The 23,182-nt window shown below is 37.4% G+C and overlaps 1 protein-coding gene across 11 annotated transcripts in view; it reads right to left on the bottom strand.

The window, feature by feature from the left end:
* Nucleotides 1-1,444: 1,444 nt before the first annotated feature.
* CDKAL1 (CDKAL1 threonylcarbamoyladenosine tRNA methylthiotransferase) overlaps nt 1,445-23,182 on the bottom strand; it is a 434,025-nt gene continuing 412,287 nt past the window's right edge. For all 11 annotated transcript variants that reach the window (XM_075142821.1, XM_075142824.1, XM_075142820.1 and 8 more), the window contains one exon: nt 1,445-5,703. In XM_075142821.1, the coding sequence (XP_074998922.1) occupies nt 5,497-5,703 (207 nt within the window). In that variant the 3' untranslated portion in view covers nt 1,445-5,496. The remainder of the gene's footprint in view (nt 5,704-23,182) is intronic.

The raw sequence follows: 23,182 nt of genomic DNA, 5'->3' as shown, positions 1-23,182 counted from the left end.
ACAATTTATTATTATTATTATTTTATTTTATTTCAATTATTAAACTGTTCTTATCTCAACCCTCGAGTTTTCCTGCTTTTGCGCTTCCAATTCTCTACCCCATCCCAGCGGGAGGGGGGGGGCGGAGTGAGCGTCTGTGTGGTGGTTGGTTGCCAGCTGGGGTTAAACCACGACAGCATGTTAGTAACTAGGACTCCATGAAAAAGTTCAGCTGTGAATTCCAAAGGTGTATGATGTTGCACTGGCTGCTGTTTTTTCAGGACTGCATATACCTGCACATCTTAGTCTACGTTACTGCTGTACTTCAATTTGCCCATGTACATGTAATTTAGTCACTCTGGATTTTTCCAGCAGTACATATGAAATGCAATTTACTCTGAGTGATAATACAAGAGGGAGCAACTAATGATTACAGGTAGAAAAAGACAAGGATGCACAAGACAGGTCTTATAATCTATTTTAGGTGATGATGTAGCTCTCATTGTTGCACAAGTGTTTCTCATGCTCTTTGATCATCACACCATCTTCGTCAATGGACCACATATCCTTACCTTCCTCTTTCTTACCTTCCTTTCCTAAGAGGATCACATGGAAAGTTAAACATGTTATCTAACTGTTCTTTAAACTCCTGACATTGATAAAGGAGATTTGAATGAGAAGAGAGTTAGAGAATGGAGAGAAGTCTATGCACAGATGGTGAAAAGGCGTAAGAGAGAGGTGTGGAATAGAGAAACAAAGAGATCTGAAGATCTTTTCTGCCACCAGCTTGACTAGCTTTTTGACTGGAACACAGGCACTTCCATGACTTTTCAAACACCCAACTTGTCACAACATAGCACAAGGAGATCTACAGCACAAATGATCCAAATCCATAACCACAGCTTCCCAAGTGGGAGTTAACAGATTTTGGGATACCAGCAGGTGCAGGGATATGATTATTTGTTAAATTTTTTTTTTATATTAGGCTTTGTTAAAATTAAAATAGAACTATTCATAATTCGTCTCCCCTCCACCAGCTACTGAAACATCTTCATTTAAAGAAAAAAGCATTCACTTCAATATTAAGTGGATGCATGACTGACATATGCAACTAAAAGACATTTAATGATATTTGCACAAATACTTGCCAGCAATCATTCCAATTTTAATTATCTAGTGGATGAACCCTGCCTCTGAACAAGTCAAATGGTGTTTTGCAGCCAGTCCCTAACTCCATGGGCTGCGCCTCCTAGTTCAAACCTGCTTTGCAGCTTTGGCAAATATTTTTCATTTTGCGCCCTAGCTTTACAGCCTCTCAATTTTTTCCTCTGTTTTTGATTTCTAAATGCTCTTTGCTTCTATCTATACAAACACAGTGCACTCAAAATAAAATGTGGGAAATAAATACGTGAAAATAAAATTCGGGAAAGTTGCAAGCAATTTTTCCAGCAAAAAATACTACACATTCAAAAATACATAAGTAAAGATTTTAATAAGCCTCACACAAACAGGCACATGCCTACTCGTTCCCCAAATTCTCAGAGCTCTTGCATAAGACTTCTTTATATTTGTCTTAGTCCCTGAAGTTACACGCATCTTAAAGTTAAAAAAGATAGACTTGTTAATAACACACAAGTGTTCATAGACATAACATCTTTACAGATATCCTCTGTGAGCAGATCAAGCCACTCTCCATATGTATTTAAATATAGTGTAAGGCTGGAGTTTTTAAGTTGTCAGATCTGTGCCTGGGTAAGAGGGGCTCTATTTTCACTCTTCGAGCAGCGAGAGATTAGCAGCTTGAAATCACTTTGACAGTTTCCGTTACTGTATTGCATACCACAGGGAATTTTAATTCCAACCTGTGAAATTGTAATTGCTTCTCAAGAAGAGCAGAAGAATTCTGGGTAATGGCCACAGCCAAGCTCAATGTCAGAGTTGCCAGTTGCTGCCACTTCAGATATTACTTGCTGTTATTCAAAAATCACTCCAGCTTTCCATATGGGAAGTTGAACTGGGGAGTGAAACTAAATTAACAGAAGCTGTCAGATGTTCAGAGATGTGCAGGCAATGATGTGATAGAGGTGGATGAACTCTCCTCAAAAGGAACCTTCTCCTTCCTTCTCTCTCCTGCTTTATAGAACAAGCTTTACATAGACCACATTTTTTATTTTGTATTCTTTTTCTAAACAAGTATACCATTAATAGGAAGCTACAATCAAAATATTAAATGACAAAGTCCTCCAGCATCCAAAACCATGCACAAGTAGGACATAAAAAGGGTGCACTTAATGTTGTTCAGAAGAGATTTAAGATGTCTTTGCTACTCAAGTCTTGCGGTTTGCAAGATTCCTCACTGAAAACAGCCAAAGACAACTCAGAGCTACCAGAGACATTTAAAAAAAATAGTTGAGGCTTCCTTGGTACTAAAAGGAAATTAGATTCTTTTTTGCTTTAAAAAAAAGGCATTGAATGTAGATTGCTTATTAGCAGACACATTTTCTAGTGATGAGTGTGTTCACCCACTTGCAGGAGTGAGATCAATTGACTGTGGGGAAACTTCTCTTGCAATGACCTCATTAACTTGGAGTGCAGTAGATTTCTCTGGTGGCTTGTAAAGAGAGAAGACTTGGTGGAAGTAGGCCTCCAACATAATGCCGATGTAAAAATTAAAAATGCCACCTGGCATGGCAGTTAAAAGCCATGATGCAGGGACATGGCAGTTAAAAGCCCTGTTCAGGGAGCCAAATGGGAGCAAAGATCACATGTCAAACGTGTTCAGGTCAACCTGTTCCATGAAGTAGATACACTTCTACAGTTCACTCTACACTCACTGAGGTTTCCCAGCAGCCTTCAACAGCAGCCTCAAGCAGCATGTAGTTTGGGTTTTGCCTGAAGGTCCAGATGAACTGTTTGACCAGAATTGACTTGTTCAGCTCAGTGGCTTTGAAAGACTTAGTTGTAAATAAACAGAAACACATGACAAACACTCTACTGCTCTACAATACAAAGTGTCAAAAAGGCCTCTCAAAATCTAAAGAAAGATAATAAAATACTTGATAAACAACACTTCCTGCTTATCAGATTAAAGTTCAGTTTAAGAATATACTGCTCTGTGGGCAATGTCATTTACAAAGTCGTCTTTGGCCTTGTTCTGTATATTGCATTATTTCTAAGAAAATAAGCTGGTTCCATTAAAGCCAATGATGCACAGAATCTAAATCACAAGCTTCGTAAATCTCTGTAACAGCTGATGCAATGAGTCTGTAATTGCTACGATTAGATAAGCTAGAGTGGCTGACAGAGAGAGTGCTAGAGGCATAGAACATATCTGCATAGTTTATTCCCATCAAATGCAAAAATTGGCTCAGATATTATGATTTTGTCAACCCATAGTTTTCCTGAGAATCTTGTGATATGTGGTACTCTCCTGAAAATTTCAGCTCCCAGAGTCAAGTGGGTTTTTTCTGAGAATTTCAGATTTGTTACAAATGTAAATTATTGATTGTTACATATTCCTGGTTGTAAAGAAAAGCCAGAGAAAAACCCAAACAGAAGCAAATCAAGAGCACAGATGTTTTTTTTTTTTTTAAAATCTCATGAATTTTGACTCTTGGCTCATGACCTTCAGTGGTTGCATAAGAAATAAAATATTCAAGTCATTACACACCTAATTTCCTGAAGACAGTTACATTTGTTGTTATAATTTACAGGCTGTACTGAAAGCATCATGATGGAACCTCTTGATTAATTAACTATTATGAATCCGCAGTTTATAAAGTACAAAGCATTCTTCCTAGGGGATTATTCACCTGCACTTTAGAGCCACTGTACTGGTTTTGGCTGGGATAGAGTTATTTTCTTCATCGTAGCTGGTATGGGGCTGTGTTTTGGATTTGTGACCAAACCAGTGTTGATAACACTGGGATGTTTCAGCTGTTGCTGAGCAGTGCTTGCACAGAGTCAAGGCCTTTTCTGTTTCTCACGCTGCCCTGCCAGCAAGTAGGCTGGGGGTGCACAAGAATTTGCGAGGGGACACAGCCGGGACAGCTGACCCCAACTGACCAAAGGGATATTCCATGCCATACGACGCGCTCACCAATAAAAGCTGGGGGAAAGAGGAAGAAGCAGTGGACATTTGGAGTGATAGCGTTTGTCTTCCCAAGTCACCGTTACACGTGATGGAGCCCTGCTTTCCTGGAGATGGCTGAACACCTGCCTGCCGATGGGAAGTAGTGAATGAATTCCTTGTTTTGCTTTGCTTGCGTGCACGGTTTTTGCTTTACCCATTAATCTGTCTTTATCTCAACCCACGAGTTTTCTCACTTTTACTCTTCCGATTCTCTCCCCCATCCCACTGCAGGGAGAGTGAGCAAGTGGCTCCGTGTTAGCTGCCTACCAGGGTTAAACCACAACAGCCATGTAGGCAGCTCAGCTCCATCTGTGCTGGGTATGACATAAAATACTAAAAAAAACCCAAACCAGTTCCTGCTCTTAAGATTTTAAACAGACTTTGCAAATGGAAGTTTGGATGAAGATCCAGAAACGTGACAAGGCATGAACAAACAAAAAATATCATGCAGTCAGCTGCTGGTAGAACTGGGCACAGAGTCCAGTCCCTGACTGACCAGCACAATCTCAAGATGCGTGGAGATCCTGTCATGACAAAAATGGCTTGAGGAAAGTAATTAGAAATTTGCAGTGTGCAAAATGTAACCTCCTCACTAACAGAGCAATATTGTCTTATACACATCATGATCCAATGCACAGCTAATATGGGATTCACATTTAGTTCTCTGAGCATTATACTAAATTTATAGAGACTGTATTATATCCATCTTTTAACAGAACTCTCCCACCAGAACTCCATCTTCTGATTCAATGATAAAAAAGCAATACCTTGAAAACTATTTCTAATGTAAAAAAATAACTCTTGTTGTATTAACAAAGCCTAGTAACTCATTGTGAAGTTGAGAGAGACAAGATGGCAGGCCAAAAATTCTTTCAGACATAACAGCAAAATCAATAGTAACAAATGACAAACTTTAATGGCCCAGCAGTGTTTGATTCTAATGTAAAAAGACACATATCAAACCATCACACTGCATCAAGCAAAATCTTTAAGAAAGCTTTAAGTGTTCTGCCCACAAAAGATTACCAACATCATTCAGTGGAAAGACGTCTCATAAACTTCAAGAGTTTCCTGCATGCAATTTTACCTGCTACAGCAGTTATGAAAAGAATAAGCAATGCAAACATTGCATCATTTTAGAAAACAGAAGAGGAAAGATGCAACAAACTGTTCTGCCAACTAAGGATCTCAAATTTTGGCAAGATAGGTGTCCTTAGAGCTTATTAACATTCTCTCCTACGAATGATAGGAAAGGCATAGGGTGAGTACAAATTATTGCCCAATTTATATTAGCTTTTTTAAAAAAAAAAAAATTGTTGGTAAAGTTGTTTCCTTTGAAGATTTTAAACAGCAGTTTTATTGTTTTCATAAAAACCTCATTCAGTTCACAGTTCTGTTTTCATTCCTCCATAGTAAAACATAACAAGAACTGCCAGTAGAGCCAGGCTGACAGATAGTATCTTCAGTCCACCTCCTTCTTGTTGCCATGGGAGCTGCAAAGCCATCCACCAGCTGAACGGTGTTTTCACTGGGATCTCAGCAGAAGGGTGTGTTTTCCAGTTTGTGCCATTCTGCGGTGCATGTCTGAACTCCTGTGAAGAAATGCACATATTAAGATTGAAACTGTGTTATGTATTTCTGATTGTACATACCAAATACAAATAAAATCTCCTCTTTATATTGAGGTTCAAATTAATATCCCTTTTCAAGACAAACAACAATTCAATTCAACCTGCACTGCATCATCCTCAGGTCATCAGTTTTTCATACAGAAATCTTACCAATGCCATACAAAGTCAATCTTTCTAATGAAATTAACTGCCAAATCAATGAAGCTGTTAGCAACAGAAACAAAACGCCAGACCTCAATGTCATCAAAGAGAGATGTCTGATGATTATTTTTTTATTTGCTTGTTTTGCTGCTATCTTACTACTCTCTCATTTTTGGCTTCTTCAAAAGAAATGTCTAGCCAGTGATAAAGGGGACCACAACACAACAATCCTTTGCACAGCAGGGCTCTTCTAAAGTCAATCATCGTCTCCTGCTGTGCCAGCTCAGTGGTGCTTGAAAATCCTCCCACAGGGCTTTTCCTTTCCCCTGACCCTCAGGAGGCAGCTGTGCTAAAACACTCACCTTCTCATTCAGCATATTGAATCTGAGTTCCCCGCTGCGCCTGCCATTACCATTCTCAACCTGACTGCAAGCACCAAGATCCCCCAGAATATGAGGACTTTTAAGTGCAGCACAAGTTACAGAGATTGAGTCACTATTTCAGCTGAAAATCCAAGTGGAAGGAATAAGAAACTCTTCTCTCTTGCAACCTTGTTCAGCTCAGCATGCTAGCATTGTAGATACGCAAAAATAAAAACATCTATTAAAACTGTAATCTGGCGACATTTGCAATAGGCGTAAGTGGCAAAGGTGCAATTAAACAAAGGTGTAATGATCTTGCATTATAAGATTCAATATTTCTGTTCATCATTTCTTTTTTCTTCCCTCTATTTCAATAGCCTCTTAGGAATTCAACTGAGCTCCGCTGGATTTTTAATTGGTTTGAAATTTTCCATTTAAAAAAGGTTTTTGATTAATCCATGTTATTTTTTTTCCCTTTACATTTCGTATAAAACCAGTCAGGGACTCAGAAAGTACCTATCTGGATAATCTTGTATTTCCAAGCAGCTGAAACAGGGTCACTTGAAAATACAGACCAGATGCCCGACTCCCTCTTTTACCAAATGTATTTCTGGGCAAACTCGAAGAAATATCAAAACTCCAAGAAAGGTGCCAGCCCGTGAAAGTGTGACAGCACAATTCAAACGGTCTGTAACTGTCTCCTGTTTCCCATTTCAGGAATCAGCTCCATTATAGTAATTGTAGAAGGAAAATAAGGATTACTACTGGTTAGGTAAATGACAGCATGGCGTAAGTGCTATTCTAACATCTGAGGTATGATTTTGATCACAATTCACACAGGCAAAGTGTTACTGAACAAGTGACCTATGAAATGAGGATGACTTCTTCTATACACTGCACCCAGAAGACCATCAACCAGGTAAACTAAGGAAAAGGAAACAGGTAATCAAATTGGGGTGTAGTTCTCCATAGTGTAAGGCACAATAACAACAGTATTCCAGGACTTCAGTCCATATTGCGTGGAATATGTTAGCTTCATCAAAAACTATGAAACTGCTTCATATTGTTAAGTTATTAATTACAATCAATTCCAAGGCATCTGAAATTTAAGTAACTGGCCACAGCTATTTTATCCCCCAAAATCAAAGCTGATTAACCTTTGCCTGCAGAATAAACTGGAAACCATACAGTATTAAGGATTTTTTATATATGAATCAAAACTAATTTGCAATTTATTCTTTCTAGACAACTATAAAGCCTTTCTTTTCTTTGCAGGTCTCACAAATCTCTACCAATCTGAGGTGCATAATTTATGTTCATGACCCGTTTTTACATGTATCATTGGTACATTAACACTAAGGCTAAGGTGATTTAAAAGAATGGGTAAGGCTGTGAAAATATCAATACAACCGGAGACTGATTTCTTCTGATATTTAATTTTCACCGATTCATGACTTTTCAAACTTGGCTGACCAAAATCAGACTCCCAACTCCTTATTAAATATTTCTACACAGCTTGACAATCAGTACAGTCCTGAATATTTAGTTGTACAAGTCTAGATGCTATCCCTTAGAAAACAGATAAAATGGCCAGTACCTCATAAATGACTTCGTAACTTTCTCCTCAATGCTCCTTCTTCATGCTCAGTCTCAGTTCCTATATAGCTGTCCCTGCGAGACTGGGGATAGCCAGCAAAACAGCCCAAACACAAGTTACAACTTGTGAAAAGTTTTAAGGGACTTTTTTTTCCCCTTTACTAACAGTTAAACTCATTAATGTTTCATGAATTCATTCATGTACCTGTGCAGTAGTTTTCAGTAGTGATTTCACTGGCACTTCATTTCTGTTTTACAGTTTTTCTGTTTTCCAACATAAACCAAATAGTCTCATCTTGTTGGTATAATTTTGATCATGGATAGCCTATACTGTGTTTTTTTTTGTTACCATATTGTTTTCTTAAACCTCTATTGCAATATGCAATGCATATGCATTAGGTAGTGCTGCATACTGCTAGTAGGACAGAATGGCAAAAGAGATTTTAGCAAGGTTTAGAAAGTTCTGGTGGTGGGGAACACCACTGGCCCCATGGCCAGTTGTCCCAGTGGTATTTCATCTGAGTAAGTCAGCCTGTAAAGTTGTGAGCCCCATTTTCTTCCTTACTTTATCGTATTTCCCATAAATTAAATGATCATACTGATACACTGAACCCATTTTTAATTTTCTTTTTGTAGATGAGATTTTCTCTTACAGTATTTTACTAATATTGAAACTTAACTGGGTTGGAGGTACAATTCTCACAATTTCACTAAGCTTTTGTTCTTCTGTCTTATAGTTTGAACTCTGATGCATTTGTTTCTACCGGTAGTCACATTTTCTAAACTGCTCAAAACTTTCAGATTTTCACAGTATCTCGGATCATATAAGTAATTGTCAAACAATTTAAACCAGAAGTTTTTCTTTCAATAGATGCATACATGAACTACTACTCCTATTACCTTGCCAACCTGAATTCTTTACAAATTTTCTCATGGATTAAACTCTTCTTATATGGACAAAAAGATCACAATTTGCAAACTAAAGTGAGCCTTTTCTTTAAGATATACTTCACAGCTTATCACTTAAAACACTACTGCGTTTCTGTTTGATAATGTATATCTCTTCAGATGATCCTGCCAAATATTTTCTTTCAAGAAAAGTAATGAATATGTTCATCTGATCCATGTTTTCTAGTTTGCCCCAAAATTCTGCCTTGCAACACTGACACATGGGTAATACCACAGCTTCCTTGAAAATTTCCATCATTATTATCACAGAAGATGCATTTGTAAAAAAGGGTACATCTGGTTCCCTGCAACTGAAAGGCTCCTTTAGAAAATGGCAGCCTTTTGTCCCTCCTGCAATTCGTACAACAGCTTTTAAAAATAGGATAATCTCTCAGAGACACCTGAGATGCCCGTTCCTCAGAGTCTGTCGTGCAGCTCTGTAAGACACGGCACAAAACTCAGCGGGAAGAAGAAGAGCTCTGCTAAGCTGACCACGTTCTTGCGCTCTCTCAAGCCTGAGCTAAGGGCTGAGCGGCCCTCACTGCAGTCTGGACCACGGTGAAGTGCCTGTCTAGAATATAATCAGTTCTTACTAACATATAAATATCATATTACCAGCTGTGCTAGTGAAAAACACTGTATATATATTTTCATTTGGGCAAAAAGTCCTTCTGCAGGCTCTGTTTGAGGAACTAGTTTTCAGGTAAAGTATACAGTATACATTGTAGTGTATATTTCATGCACAGAGAAGGAGAGGAGAGGAGGAAGTTACAGAAACTACAACTAAAATTAAGCCTTCTAGGGTAGACAAGGCAAATTACAAGAGCATCTTTGGGCTGTCGTATGAGCTTCAGAGTTTGCAATACTATAGTGCTATATTCTGAGATCCTCCCATATACTTTGCCTTGAAGAGCTATCCAAGACACCTGCAGAAAAGATCTTTCATGTTTTGCGGGGAGGGGAGTTCTCCACAGAAAACCAAGTTTATTAGAGCTCTTTTATGCACCTTTGGTGTAAAAAAAACCTGGGTGGAGGCAAAGATCTCATTTGTTGAACTAGCAGTTACACTGGTCCACTCCCTGTGCTCTCATTTTATAGAAGTATTAATTCTGAAAGGCCCTTATTTGTATCTCTAGATAAAATATTTGCAGTCAAGCAAAATATTTGCTTGTCAAGGAAATCTTCAAGGCATTTCTGTAATATTCTGAACTGATATAACTAGTGATATTTACTATACACAATCACTAGTCAGAGTGCAAGTTTCTTAAGCTGAGCTCAGAAATCACACTTTTGTAGCTGCAAGACTCAGGAAGATTAGCGTAACGATTCAGTTCAGTGGAATTTAGAACTAAATCCAAAGCCTCTTTTACCCAAAAAAATACTTGGAGGAAATCCTAAGGTAAAGAAGTTTCCAGAAATATGTGTTTATATTAATTTAAGTCTTGATAGGCCATAAACTCTTCGGTAGACTTGTTGTTAATAAGGAGCATTGCTCTCACTAAAAAGGGCCGCAATGAAAAAGAGGGTACTCTAAGATTTAAGCCTGTATACTATTAATCAAAATGAAGGGAGGAAGGGAAATTATCAAACTGAAATGCAAAGACAGACACTTTGAGCTAAGCATCTTGTATTTCCATGGAGGCAGCCTTTCATCTTGTTTTGGCAGCCACAAAGTAAACACAAGACTTTGCTAATAAGGTATAATATAAATTATTAAACCATCTAGTGTATGATCAAATGCATTTCAGATTATTTTCTGAATAATTCAGCCTTGACGACTGCCAGTAGTAATATATTTTGTGTACTCTTGCACAGACCCATTGATTGCTGTCTTTCTGAAGCTCCAGTCCCAGACTTAAACTGCTGTGCATGAAAGAAATATATAATCACATCAAAACTAAGCTTTGGCATCTGTCGATCACAGCCTAGCTTTTCGTAAGATCTCACTTCATGTTAGTCAACAAAGACATGAGAGCAACTCTTTAGCTCTGAGCTGAGGTTTTAATAGACTCAAAACATTTCTTACATGCAAATTTCTTTTATGGCTCACGGGCACTGTTAGAGCTTGAAGTATTAGCTAACTGCTGTGAAAAACTACTTGACTGAGCATATCTCAAGATAAATTAGACTTCTGAATTTTTTAGCCCAACCAAGTACATCTTACACACTTGCACTACTGGCTTTAAAAATACGGACTTTTATATAATCATGCACAACAAGATTGTGTGACAAATTGAAAGAAAACATGTTGAATTATGCATTACATATCCTACTGCGCCATTTGAAACTCTGGGCTATTACTCTTTGGAGGCATTTTTCAGATTGAAAAAACACACAGTTACTGAAGGTCACATAGATTACACATCCGAAAACTATGTAAATTAAATTTTATTGAATAATTCCGGAAGACACATTTAGTTCTGTAGGTATTAAGAGAGCTCCTTTGATTTATTACTTACAAAATTCTACCAGCCTTCTGCAAATGTGGAATGCTGATCTTAAAGTAGAAAATAAATGGCATACAAAATATTTTTTTCTAATGGAATTAACACGGTAATTCCCATAAGAAGCATCCCTGCCACCATGTATTCCAATGAATTCATAGTGCTATATTAAGAGAAAATGCTGTCTACAAGCATGCTTGCGTCAGATGTTATCAGTTGTACACCATTCCTAGGAATTCACTGATTCCAAATACACACAGAGTTTACTTACCCATTTTAAGAAATGGGAAGCCTTGAAAAAATAAATAAAGCAGCCAGGCACTTTTGAAAGGAATTTCATATTGTTTCTTCTTTTTGTATGCATATATACATATGTGTTTGTGTGTGTGTGATGTATGATTGTATGCTTTAATATGTAAGTGAGGGGAAAGAACTGAGCTGAAGGATAAATACAGATTTTTTATTTATTTTGCAGTAAATGGTCAGAGTCTTAGCAATAATTAGGATTCTTAATCTGTTAACCCCAAGTCATTACCACTGAAATTATAGCAAGAAAATAAATTAATCAAAGCATCTTGCAAATAGCTGTATCACTAAAACTGTAGTCACAGTTTTACTGTCTGTCATAGGATCCTAGAATAATTCAGACTACATCTGGTCCATTCTCCTGCTCAAACAAAGGTCAGCTATGGCCTAGTTTGCTCAGGGATTTAATTAGTTGGGCTTTGAAAACCTCCAAGGATGGAGACTGCACAGCCTCTCTGGGCCTTTGTTCCACTGCTTGACGGTCTTCATGAGGAAAATATTTCTCTTCATATCCAGCCTGAACCTCTCGTTTCAACTTATGCCCACTGTCTCTCATCCTCCCAGACGCACCACTGTGAAGCAGTTGGCTCAGTCCTCTCAATAACCTTCCCACAGACACTGTGGGGCTTCTGTTAGGATCTCCTGAAGCCAGCCCCCTGAACAAGCCTGGTCTCCCAGCCTCCCCTCACAGGCCAAGTGCTCCAGCCCCTGACCATCTCTATGACCCTACGCTGAACTCATTCCAGTTACCAATTCCTAATTTACATCAAGATCACTACACATGACCCAATCAAGTCAGGTAAGCCATACTCCTAGCAGCTGGACCATGGTCAAATACAAACATAAACTACATTTAATAATGGGAAGATATAGAGATTGAATGACCTTAAGCTCAGCTGCATCAAATCTGATAGTTTCTTCCAGGTTTGTCATCCCTTATGGACATCATCTTTAACTAGGGCCTACCCCTGACCTGCATAGCAAGTCAGCAAAATCTTTTTTCTTTGCCAGTAACACTTGCATGATCTGTCTGATTCCTTTGGTCAGCATAGAAAAAACACTTTTCCCGTTACTCAACTACCTCTCACCTTGATTACTACTACAATCTCCTCCCGTGTGTCCTGTTTTCCTTCTACTTCTCCCCATTTCTCTCCTGCATCATCTGACCATATGGCCTCTCCTAATAAACAAAAGCAGAGATGCAATAGGAACACAAATTTGGAGTGACATGCCATACCATGACTTTCTGTCCATGTCACACAGACCCACTTCTGGAACTTCCTCCTCCTACATTGACATTAAATTCAAACTTTAATATTCCCATGTAAGAGTATAAAAGAAATCAATTCTCTCTCTGTAAGTTACTGTACCTGAACTTCCCATTACTGTAAGTCTCCGCTGGTATTTTTCTTGGCAGACATCTCTCTGCTGTCTTCTTACCTAAGGGTAGGCCCTTGCCTACCTACTTCTTTTTCCTCCCCCAAATAGTCTTTAAGGATTATTCCCTCAATGAGCCCTCAAAATTCATAATGTAGTTAAAAGCTAGCCAGAAAGCTGAGTAACTGGAGCTTACTAAATGACTTCCTTTTTGATGTACACTTTGAGGAGGAGGGAAACAACCAAAAAGATCAACTAACAAAAGAAACAAAAAGAAGAGAAACAAACAACCAAGAAAACACAAGCCAAAACCACCTCCAAAATGTTTAAAACACAGTCTTGTGCTGCTTTCCATTATACTCACTTGTTTTAGCTTATTTCTTTATATTTACCTATAAATGCTTCCAACCAGGGGTTGACTTTTTTACATATTTGTATTTTGTGCTGCTATTAAACTTAGTGACTTAGTATCCTCCCACTATAAAAATAATGCATTGTCAAAATAACCTGTCATTCAAGGTCAGAAGCAACATTTTGAACAATAGTCAGTGTGATGTCTGGATTCTGAGCTGCCTTCTTTTTTTTTTATTTTAATAAGATTTTTTTATTTTAATAGCACAGTTTTATGAAGGAGATGGCAGGTGCTTGCTCTGGGCACTTATCTGGTAGTTAGTTGGCTAACAGAAAATCTGCTTCCTAGAGATCACCAGCACTGGCTTCATGGCTTTGAAAATACATAACAGTGAATTACAGGATGTACATTTACTTGTAATAACACTAGATACCATTTTTCAGTGTGCATACCATGGCCTGTCTTCGTAGATATCATTCCACAGGATTCCAACTTGCTCCTTCTTTAAAGGATCATAGAGATTTTTTGCTGTTTTGGTTTTTTTGGGGGGGGTTGTGTTTTTTTGTTTTGTTTTGTTTTGGGGTTTTTTGGGTTTTTTGTTTTGTGGGTTTTTTTGTTTTGTTTGTTTTGTTTTTTTTTTTAAAGTATTTTAAGGTTGTGTTTACAACACAACAATTTTCCCAGTTTATTTTGTTGGATGATGAAAGAATGATAAAGAGCTAGCAGTATGTGAAGGTTCTACAAATGAGATTATTAAATGAAATACGATATTCCTTTTTTTTATAGCACAAGCCTTCAGAGACCATCATCTTTTTCCTTTCCTTTTAAATCTTGAAATAACAATGACAATTATATGGAGGTCAACGGTAGCTACAGGCAAAGACACAAAAGGTTTCCATCAGAAAGCATACCCCTAAAATGAATAGCTAGATCTGAAAATATATATTCATGCCACAAGAACCACCCATATAACTGAATGATATTCACAAATGAGAAATACTGCTTTTACTTGGAAGTGAACTCTCTGAGTATATATTAAAACACTACCTTTAAGAGGAATTCTATACTCCCAAATGGTAGAAAGCATAAAATACTAAAAGCCTTTCTAACCATTGTTATTTGCAAAGAACACTGATAAATATCCAAGAAATATCTCAAGGGACATTCTCTCTCAAAATCAGGAAAAGCTTTTAAAGACCTTTCACATGAAGCAAACTAGAATAAACTGATATATGTACATATTCTTGGCTAAAGCTGTCCCCCTAATCCTAGAATATGTCATAATCCTGGATTTATGGTGTTTTCATTTATTCCTACAGAACCGAGCATTACAAATGGAATGTTCCAAGGAGACTTCAACATTGTATTATAAGACAATCACAGAGACAAAGCATACAACCCTTCTTACACTCCAACCTCATGGATAATAAACATGGTATAAAATGAGCATTATTGATATTTAGGAATGATACTAGTTTCCAGAGTTTCAAATTCCATACCAGTAGGTAGCTGTGGCATCTATATGCCTCCCTCATTTTACAGATAGAGAAACAAACAAAGAAGATTAAAGTATCTCCAGTGCCATAATGCAAGCCAGCAATCAGGTCTCTACAATTCCTGTCTTAGATTCCAGTTGTTACTAGAAGCCAACATAGCCTCTAAAACCTTTTATCTCTGGTCAAGTTTAAGTTTTAAATACATTTTCTTAAAGCTAGGCAATGCCCCAATACGTAGTCTCCTGACAATTTCTCTTACATTCATTTTCACAGACTTTTCTGCCTGGTATTAAACACTTCCAGTTCCTGGGACTGTGGATGGTCACTAGGCATAGCTGGAATCATACCTTGGCAAAAAGGAGCATTTCATGCAAGCCTGACATTTAACAGTTAATAAAGTGTGACTGATCTTGACCAACTCTGCGGGTTCAGTGATAATACAAAGGTTTTCTTTTCATACTATCATGGCCTCTTTTCTTTAAGTATCCTTAGTTGTTTTAGGAGGTCTCCCACAGTGCCAGTTAGCATACTTTTGAGCACCTGAGGGAGTGTCTTGAAATCTGAATCTCCTTTTTAATTTCACACTCAGTCAAGTTCAACTGCAGTTAATGGAGGACTCTCTCATGGAAACATCAAACAACGGTTACTTTCTGTGATGAGCAGACCTAACTGCTCTAACACAATCTCTGTATCCCCAGTCTCTACAAATGATTTGTCAGCCCTTCTCCACAATAAAGATTACATGAGAAAAACCTTTCTTGGCTTGCTGTGTATTTTATGCTAGATAATCATGATAGCACCTTGGCGCTCTGTCTAAGACATCAAAGAACAGTAAGTATCCAATCTACAGGCTGTAACGAATATCTACCCTCAGGAGAGCATTTCTACCGTTCAGAGGGTGGTCTGACTAGACAACCTACTTCTGTATCTGTAAAGGACTGAAGTGCATAAGCACAAACTTGTGACCTATCATGCTCAAATACAGGCAATTTGTTCCTCAGCTGAGAGCCTCCAATCAATCCACTGGACCTCAGCCTTCTCCCGTACAGGTTTTACATGGTGTGCTCTACCAGGTTATATCTGGTAATTCCTAGGATTAGCTCATAAGGAGAAAATCAGTTCCTCTGGAATTAACCATGAAGTAACAAGTACTAATTTCCTCTTTTTCTCTGAGACTTCACACCCTGGAGTTAATTTCTCTTAAATGCTGAACAGCCACCACGGCAATTTGCTTGAACACATGCTACAAAATTTTAATAATTTGTAGATATCTAGTTCCAAGCATTTTAAACTAACCACCATCAAATTTGTTCACTACACTAACCTTCTAGCGGACAGTTTGAACATCTGCCTTGTCTTCACCTGTGAAATGGGAAGACAAAAGCTGCATTTCAGGAGGATAATGTAAAAAGAAACTTATTACTGTTTCTGAAGCACTCAGACATTTAGCTATGGTGGTCAGAGGAAAGGTTAGAAAGAAATTAATAACTCCCTTGAGAGTGAGGTTTAAACAGCATGTAGCAAATAACACTGCTATTACACAATGAACAATGAAGAGGAAAAATATCTAACAATAGCTTATTAAATGAATAGTCTCAGTTCTGTGCACAGAAGGAAACAAATCTGCATGTGTGTGTGCGTGTGTGAAAATAGTGCATAAGCACATAATTAAAGGCTGAAACATAATATGGTTGGCATTTACAAGGAAAAGGAGGAACTGAAACTCTAGAATTTCCTTAGTTCAGAGTACTTCACTTTACACTCCAAATAATTTCTGCACATATGTATGTGAGAAACATCATTCTTAGTTCCTTCTTGTTATCACATATTATAGGTCTTCAGTGTCATTGTAGTGTTAACACTTTTCTCTATTTAGAAAAGGACACTGGTCTGTAGAACACAACCCATAATATTTTAATACAGCTTGCTTTGTTGTTTTGTTGTTGCTTTTGTCTCTAGGTGGATACGAGCATTAACTGGAATTGACTCCTGAGCAAGCAGTGTCCTCGATTCCATTTCATTATCTCTGCCTACTCTAGTAACTTTTGAGCCTATTCACTAACTTCAACAATGGAAGAGCAATCCAGTAGGTTTCATAAATGTCAAGGGCTGTTAGGAAAAAAAAAGAGATCTAAATCAGTGCTCCTGTTGAGGGAAAGGCCAAAGGCCAAAGCCCACCCTCAACAATCTGTTTTTTGCCATCATTTGGCCTGCTGACCAATCTCTACTTCTAAAACTCCAAATCACATGCAATAGTTACACAAACTACCTAAACACATTTTCGTCCACAGGGCAGTCAGAGAAGATAGGGAAGATGTGAAGAGGAAGCTTGTGGTTTTTTTCCTTTCCATGGGAAGGAACCAGAGGACCCAAAGCATGGGAAATCAGGCTTTGTTAGTTCAACTACTCACTTGTTCATTCTCTAACTCTGTGAACGCAGCTTTCTTGTACAAAGACTGTCTCTGCTTCATGGTGCTTCAAAACTAAATGCAAGACCAGATGAAAACTGGATAAAAGCTAAAGGGAGGGAGGTGGTACTGCTTAGCACGGAGAACAGTGTTGCAACAAACTGGCTTGCTCCTAAGTACGGAGAGTCTGCAGTTCCCACTTCTCCCCACTTTTTCACAGCCGAGCGACCTATCTGATTGGATGCTACCATTGTATAGCAATGCAGGGTATGAGAATGACTTTTACATAGTAAACTGTTGCAAAGGTTTTTCTTCTACTTTTCAGACTTGCCGTGTTAGGCCTAAATCAAAGTGGTAATGAGTTTCTATCAACCACAGTATCAGCAGTTGTAGGCCATTTCCTTGTAAGTGAGGAAAAGATGAGGTTCTTATGACAGATTCATTATCTTTGAAAGGAATTTCACTCACCTCTACTTCTCTCAAACCCATAAAATCTTTCCTAAAATTAGGTAATACTAAAATACACTGCTTTCAGGAAAAGAAATGAAGAAAATTGAAGATAAACACAAATAAAACAGAAGACAACCTGAAAATGGCAAACATATACAAGGTGCCTAGAGGTGTGAGATATACAAGCCCACAGGATGATAACTGTGGGACTTAACCTAGTCTTTAACAAATTGATGGGTTTGGATTTTAAAATGCTTCATGTCTCCATACTAAAGCTTAACAGCACTACAACAGTTCTTTTATTGCAGAAGATACTCTCCCAAGCATAACTCTAATTCATTCCTTTCCAGTTATTAAGAGCTACACATCTGGCTTTCCCCTGTGGATCTGTGACAAAATCTAATTATGATATAGAATCCTAAGCGCTCCTCACTGAAAAAATAATGAACTAATGTTTCTTTGGACAGAGATACATGTTGAATAGTTGAAAGAGGAAAAGAATTCCTGTCATTCTAAGCACTACTTCCATTACTTTACCAAATTAAAGTTCTTGTATTTAGAAAAAACTATCTATGTCAGAAATGGATATTCACAGCCATCCTTTCTGTATGATAATTATGTTATCTGCACTTATCAGAGATTTTGTATGTGAGAATTGCAAAATAGATTCCTTACAGATAAGATAAAGCACAGTCAGACTGACTGAAATGACTTGCAATCACATATAAAGTCATGTCAAAACAAGGACGAGATTTTAAAAAATATCCTCTAGTCCTGATAACAAGACCCTTTCCTGAGGACCAGAAATCCATTTGGTCGATATTATGCATAGGTAGTTTTTGTAGCTATGTGATGTTTTGACAAAAAGTGCTTAAATGTACTGCCTACACATCTTTGTTCCATCAAAAGTATTTTCACAAAAATTTCCAAGCCACCTCAAACCAAAATGGAGCATTTGTTAAAGTTCTGCCTCAGCATATATACAGCTCTGAAAAGGAATCTATCAATTTGAAAGCTAAGACATTTAGTGAATAATTTTCTCATATAATATTGTTTCAAGGACCCCATGGTTATACTGAGACTAAAGAAAAAGAATATTAACTCCCACGGCGCTTTTGCTTTTTATTTTGCATTTGACATCTGGCTCTCCAGCCAGTCATGTTTCATTCCTTTCACTATTAATCAATCACACATCCATCTCATGTTGTGGTACATGGGTGGTCAATCCTTTTTGATAGGCCACATGAGTCTACTCAAGGCACTATCACGCCTTGCCAATCACACAACCAGACATAAATTCATCATGTGATTAACAGCTACTAGCTCTGCTTCTCCACACATCACACATGCTCCGACATGTATGACCCTGACCTGGTAACCATTGGAAAAGAGGGTATTGGATAGCGAGGCATGTGAACTCTTCTGGTGGCTGCAGGTTGTCCCATGCCAGAGGCTGGCCATTTCTGCACTAGTGTAATGACAACATGCTCATGCATCTGTGGAGAGGGCTTCTTTACAGGCCAAGTCCCACAAAACACTGTTTCTAGCGGTAAGGTCAGATAAAAAGGCAAAATGGAAAGTGTCATAAAGAAGACATTGATAGCACAGCAACATCAACATTCATTACGGCATTTGTTGACTTATATTGAGCCAGAAGCTGGTATATAACTATTTTCTTAAGGAATGATGAGCTACGTAGGTCAAACATGGTCTGCCTTCAGGCCCTTAATTATTCTGTGTGATTGTCATCACCAAGAACCACTAAAAATGCACATTTCTTTTTAAGAAAAGTTTATCACTGAAAATGTTTTAAATTCATGTTTTTATTTTACAAATGATTTGTCAGCCCTTCTGTACAATAAAGACCACAGGAGAAAAATCCATATTATTTCTTGCATACCTTGATGGGTTAGATTGCCATGTAGTTCAACTTTAGTTTCAACTTTACACCAGTGTATCTTAATCAAAAATTACTTCATGCCAGTGCTTGTGACCTTGACAATTAAAAGCTGAAGTACCACTTAGGTGCATATATCTTCCTCGCCATAATTTCAAAGTCTCAGGTTTTTGTATTATCTAGGATGGAAGAAATATGTCCTAGTTTTCCCAAGATCACAATTTTATTATTACATCAAACCTGGGTTGTGGTCCTGACTCCAGTAAAAGAAATGGAAGTAAATATGCTGAAATTTTAACATCTTGTGGACTTGAGTTTCAAACACAGGAAAACTGTGCGTAGAGCCCTCTGACTCTTTTGGAACCTCAAAACATGAACTGTTTCTGATGCACACCTGTGAATCTGCTTAGAGCAAATTCCCAGTGAAAATGATGAACAAGCTTTGGAATCTGTTCTGATGAAAAAGAAAGGCATAATACTGAAAGGACCACGCAAACAGATGGAGTGCTAATTTTACTTTAGTGGGAATGTATACGAGATTTGGGCTATCTAGACTAACCACATCACACCACTACCACAACCTCTTATGCTATACTAACTAGATTATTCAGTGCAATATTTCTGCTTCCCAATGCTGGGTCAGACAATTACATCAAATCCAGTTACACTTTCTGGATTTTAGCTAGCATGAGTGACTTAGCTTGGCATTGGAATAAGTCAGTAGAAAATCTTTCTTCATCTTTAAGCAGGGTTCTAACATCTGAAATAATAAGTTAGAGGTGGAGGAATCCTTCAAGTCATTTAAATACACAATGGGAAGTAGTCAGAGGAAGGTTATCAAGATTGGTGTACTGTACACTAACCACAGGTAAAGCTGTCTTTGAACAGCTTTAATGAAGTGCTTAAATAATTAGTTACTTTTCTAAATGTTTCTTTTACTTAATGGTCTTTGATAAAGCCCACAGGAACAGCTTGCTTAGGAATTTGCAACAAATAAGAATTGAACCTAAAGTGAAATAAATTTAAGAGTTAGGTCTCATGAAAACCTTCAACGTAATAGGCAATGAGCCAAGTTTCTTAGAGGCAGAACGCAAACTTTTAAAGCGATTATTCCTCTGGTAGTTTGAGAGGACTCCTTTAAAAAAAAACTTAGATTGGGGGAGAGATTGTAGTAGGAGGGCAGGGGTTTATTTCTGTTGTTGTTTGGTCCAGTAAATCTGCAACAACATGCTTTAGTGGTTAATGGCATGATTAAGACTTTGATCTGATTACATGACAAAGGATCTAGAGTGAATGTTAAACTTGATATGGAATACAGCCTGTATAAACACAAAGTTACCGTGTGCAGCCTTTTAAGAAGCACTAGTTTACTAAGCTTGCTTAGATACTACAACTTTCTGTGGGACTGTCTTTAGGGATACAGTCATTCTAATATATTCAACAGGGTCACAGTAAGTTCTTTGGATATTCTAATGTAGTTAGGAGTATATCCTTGGTGGACTAAATTTAAGGCTCTGAATTTCACATCCACTTCACTGAAGTATGGCTTTTGGATATTTTAAGATACATTTTCTCCAATATAGCCACCAAATAGAACCTCATCCTTATTATGCAACTGTAATTTAATTTCAGTTAAAGATATAGCCGCTGTAAATTTGCCTTTGAATTTTTATATGCAGACATCCCCCCCCACAAAATATAATTAAATACTGATAAAAGCTTAAAAAATTAGTTTCTTTCTCCTATTGAAAAGTCTTTTCCCCTTTTTCTTTATTTTATGACCCTTGACACCACAAAAAATCTCTAATCTAATGTTACTGACAAGTATATTAAAAACTCAAACGTAAATCATTATATCCAAATATTATCAAAGTCTGAGTGGGAAACTATGATTATGAATGGATCTTAGTATTCTACTACGACTCACAATTAATCGTAATATTGCTGGATCAGTTCAACACTGTTTTAATAGATTTGTCAGAATAAAAAAATGTTATTTGCAAAATTTATATATATCTTAGTATATATTTATATATATCTTAGTAAATTCTCATTATCATAAAGAGAATCAACAAGAACACAAAGGATGATTTTTAGACTATTACAAAACCATTATTCTACTGAGAATCTAATAAAAATTTTGAACATGTAATAATATTAAAGAATACAGAACACCCTAATTTGCCTTTAACGTGGTTTGCTAATTTCTTTGAAATGAGATACACTTTTTAAACAGTTTTAAGTTAGAAAATAGCTTAATCTCATGACTGTAATTCTTATTTGCCTTCAGAACAATCTTAAAGCTAATGAACCCTCTTACTTCAATGGTTTTGGCAACAAATGTATTTCTAAGAGGCAGAAGTTCAACATTCCAATACCTTGTATACGTAAAATCAAATCTCCTACTGACCTTTCATCTGGTAAAGCTATATCACTCTTCTAAACCTCTATTTCCTCTCATGAGCTCCACGTGCCTTTTTCATGCTGTCCCATTTAAATAGTCATGTAGAAAGACTACTATGATTAGTTTAGATAGATGAGGAACATGTAGAAACATCATCCATCCAACACATAAATATCTCATGCCTCTGACTGTGTTTGCTTGCAGGGAAAGGAGAGAGAGGAAAGGAATGGAGAGAGTAATACTGCCTACGTGAGCTTTTTGGTGATCTAAAGAGTAGTAATAGAAAGAAAAGGGATGACTAAATACTACAAGCAAAGACACAATGTATACATTGGGCTGAATATCCTTCACCTACCTTTGTATTAAACTCTGCTGGAGAGGTATAAAAGTCAAACCTATAATGACTTTTGCTGGCACAATGAGTTGGAAATAAACGACCTCCAAAACAACAGAAAAACTGAGAAAAGTTGTGGCTGCTGCATTTTTTTTTCCTGAAAGCCAATTAAAACTTAGAGAATTTATAACCTGGTACATTAAATAATAGAGCATTACTGAAAACAAATGCCTTTTGATTCTTTCCAAAGAGTCTGTTTGTTAAAACTCTGATTGAAAACAAAAAATACTTTAAAAGGAACTCCTAAATATTACAGGGAGTGTCAAGCAGTTAAAATTACCATGGCTACACCCTTCTAATTTGTCCCAAGGCCAAGGGAGAGCAGAACCCACCCACTCATCCTGCAGTGCAGCATCAGCAGGTCAAGTACTAGAAATAATACACAAAAATGGCAGAACTATTTTAGCACTTGGAGTTTTACTTCTGGAGGCAGAAGGGGTAGAACATTTCTGGTTAACCTTCTCTCATTCTCCAGAAAATGACTTACAGTTGAATCATCCCAGTCATTACTATTTCCATTTATTGCATTCACTGCACAGGATTAACATAATTATGGAAGTTAAAGTGATTAGAGAGTGACATTCAGCCAGATAACACTGTCTGTTGAGGAAATGAAAAGTAAATAAACTGAAGGTCAGATCTTTTCACCTGAAATGGACTTAAGAGAGCCTTTCTTTGAAAAGGGGCTGTGTAATATGTGTTGTTTCAGCTGAGCTTTGATCACTGTAGTTGAAATTCAGCCCTGCCGAGGGATGGCAGAAAGACAACATGCCCATTAAATTAAAGACCTCAGGATAAAACTACTTGGTGAAGGTCTTATGCTGGCTCTTGGGTTTGCTGCCTTAAACCATCTCTATGTATTTTA

Source organism: Calonectris borealis, chromosome 2, assembly GCF_964195595.1.
Source record: "Calonectris borealis chromosome 2, bCalBor7.hap1.2, whole genome shotgun sequence".
Lineage (NCBI taxonomy): Eukaryota > Metazoa > Chordata > Aves > Procellariiformes > Procellariidae > Calonectris > Calonectris borealis.
Note: the sequence above shows the minus strand (reverse complement) of the source record. Positions and strands in the feature narration are given on the sequence as shown.